Source organism: Athene cunicularia, assembly GCF_003259725.1.
Source record: "Athene cunicularia isolate RWA chromosome 21 unlocalized genomic scaffold, athCun1 chr21_part1, whole genome shotgun sequence".
NCBI lineage: Eukaryota > Metazoa > Chordata > Aves > Strigiformes > Strigidae > Athene > Athene cunicularia.
The window spans coordinates 1,042,773-1,045,465 of NW_020799127.1; the positions used below are offsets into that span (position 1 = coordinate 1,042,773).

At 56.5% G+C, this 2,693-nt stretch overlaps 1 protein-coding gene across 1 annotated transcript in view; it reads right to left on the reverse strand.

The window, feature by feature from the left end:
* Positions 1-238: 238 nt before the first annotated feature.
* The window catches only part of ALPL (alkaline phosphatase, biomineralization associated), a 4,565-nt gene continuing 2,110 nt past the window's right edge, over positions 239-2,693 (reverse strand). Inside the window, exons 4-7 of the mRNA XM_026862693.1 lie at positions 2,239-2,413; positions 1,974-2,149; positions 574-717; positions 239-413 (exon numbers count right to left, since the gene is read on the reverse strand). Of these exons, the coding sequence (XP_026718494.1) occupies positions 252-413; positions 574-717; positions 1,974-2,149; positions 2,239-2,413 (657 nt within the window). The 3' untranslated portion in view covers positions 239-251. The remainder of the gene's footprint in view (positions 414-573; positions 718-1,973; positions 2,150-2,238; positions 2,414-2,693) is intronic.

A 2,693-nucleotide genomic window follows, 5' to 3' on the forward strand; every position in this document is an offset into this window, starting at 1 on the left:
AAAAAAAAAAAAAAATGTATCCCCAGGGCAGGGTAGAAGCATCCCTTGGAGGTAGCAGCATCCTTGGGGCGGGGGAGTAGCAGCATCCCCAGAGTGGCTACCTGCATCCCTTGGGGGTGCACGAGCATCCCCAGGGTGGCTACCAGCATCTTTGGGGGGTACCAGCATCCCCAAGAGAGTAGCAGCATCTTTTGGGGTGCACCAGCATCCTTGGGAGGGGTGTACCAGCATTGTTTGAGGGGGACAACCAGTCACAGCAGTTGCCCCAGCACCCTGGGACAGACCAGGGGTTCCCCCAAAGCACCCAGTTGAGGCCAGGGCACCCCTGGGTGCTGGGACTCACCCAGGAGGAAGTCGACACGGCTGAGGTTCAGCGCCAGCAGGTCCCGCCGGTGCCACACGTACTTGGCAACCTGGGGACAGGGGATAAGAGGGTTGTCACCTCCCTATCGCCTCTGCCAACCCCAGGGCTGCTTTATACCCCCTTCACCAAAATATTTCCTCTCCCTGAGAATGGCTTCTTAAGGTTATAGTGGGGTGACATGCATGTACCCCCAAAAATGTCCCTGTCACCTTGCCAGGGGGCTTGACGTCATGCCACGCCTGGACGAGGTCCCTGCGGTCCAGGCGGGTGCCCCGATGCTTGTCCTCGTGGGGATACTCCACGTCGCTGGCATTTTTGGGGAACATATATTTACGCCCACCGCCCAAGATCACCTGTGAAAGTGGGGCAAAGAATGCATTTTAAAAAATTATTTTTAATTATTTTAAATTTTTGCCCCCCAATTCAGGGAGAAAAGCCCGATGGGGAGCAGCGGGATGTCCAGGGAAACCCTGTTACTGTGAAAAAACAGGCAAAAAACCCCAAGGAATTTCACCTCACTCAAAATATCCCTGAAGCTCTTCCTATTAATTAAACCCCAGGACAAAAATAACCATTTCCAGCAGCAAATCTGGCTTCCCCCCCCATCTGTGGGAGGGATGCTCCACATCGGGGTCCCCACATGAACCCGCCAGGACGGAGCCCCATCCCGCGGCTCTCGCTGTTTGCTTTGGAGTCCGATTTATTTGGCCTCTGTTATTTATAACCAAGCACAGATTTTTTTATTCCCCCTCCTTTCTCCGCGCAGAAGGTGAATTATAAAGCTGCAAAACACCACCGCCAAAATTATTAAGCGAAAAAAAAGGGAAAAAAATGTCTTTTCCCCGCTATATAATTATTTCCAGCCTGGGACAGAGTTAAAATTATATTAAAGGGAAAAAAAACAGAAGAAGAGGCTATTAAAGAGCTAAATAACAGGCTGAAATGTTTTGCTTTGGGGCTATTTTGAAGGACAGAAGAGTATTTATTTACAGGGCTGAATTTCTGCGTAAATCCGCAGCGAGGGGCAGAATCGGGGGGAAAATGGAGGGTTTGGGGTATGGGAAGTATGAGAAAGGAGGGGGCGGCTGTGGATGTGGGTGGAGGGGGGTTAAGCAGGATTGATTTGGGGTTCTCTGTGTGCTCGTGGTCCCAGCCCTGCGTCTGGTGGTCCACTAGAGGTCCTGGTCCCACATGCACCCCGTGTCCTGGTACCCCACCCATGGGTGGTCCCGGTCCCATCTCTGCTGGGGGTTCTGGCTCTGCACCCATGGGTGGTCCTGGTCCAACATCTTCTGGGGGTCCCAACTCTACACCCGTTGGTGGTCCTGGCCCCATATCTACCCACAGTCCTGGTCCTGCACCCTTTGGTGCTGGCTCTTCACCCACTGCTTGTTCCAGCCCAACATCTACTGGGGGTCCCAGTCCTTCACCCATTGGTGTTCCTGGTGTTCCACCTACCCACGGCCCTGTCCCCATCCCTGAGTGGCTCCAACCCACACCCCTGCGTGGTCCCGTTCCCACCCCTGGCCAGCTCCAGCCCATATTCCTGGTGGGCCCATCTCTGGGTGGCTCCAGCCGATGTCCCTAGTGGCCTCATCCCCATCCCTACCTCGATGTCAGGGATGTTCTCCACCAGCTGCCGGGCGATGTCCTTGCAGCCACCCTCCAGCGCATCCGGGGGCATCTCTCCATCCGAGTACCAGTCACGGTTGGCGGAGTGGGCGTAGGCAGCACTGGGTGTCGCGTGGGTCACCCGCGTGGTGGTGACGATGCCCACCGCCTTGCCTGCACCACGAATTCAGGGGACAATGGTGGGAACAACCCCAAAACCCATAGCTTTGTACCTCCACCTCCGGCGTCTACCAGCCCCTCACCTCCATCTTTGGCCCAGCGGAGGATGGAGGTCACCTCCTGGCCCTTGGTGGTGTTGCAGCGGTCGCGGGTGACGCCGGCGCTGACACCCACCGTCCCCTCGTTGGCTTTGACGCCGCAGAGGTAGGCGGTGGCTGTGCCCGCGCTGTCGGGCACCTGCGCGTTGGTGTTGTAGGTCTGAGAGGGGGGAGATAAATAAACCACCATCATCATTATCACCACCATCATCATGACCACTATGACCACCACCACCATCATCATCACCATCACCACCACCACGATCATCCCCACCCTGGGCCTTCATCCTCCTCCTCCTCCTCCCCCTGCAGCTCCCCTCCCCAAGCTGTTTGGCTGCACCAGACCCCCATCTCACCTGTGCCCCCCTCTTTTGCCCCTTGCCCACCCATTTTGCCCCTTGCCATCCTCAGCACAGTTGCACGTTCCACCCCCCCCCCCC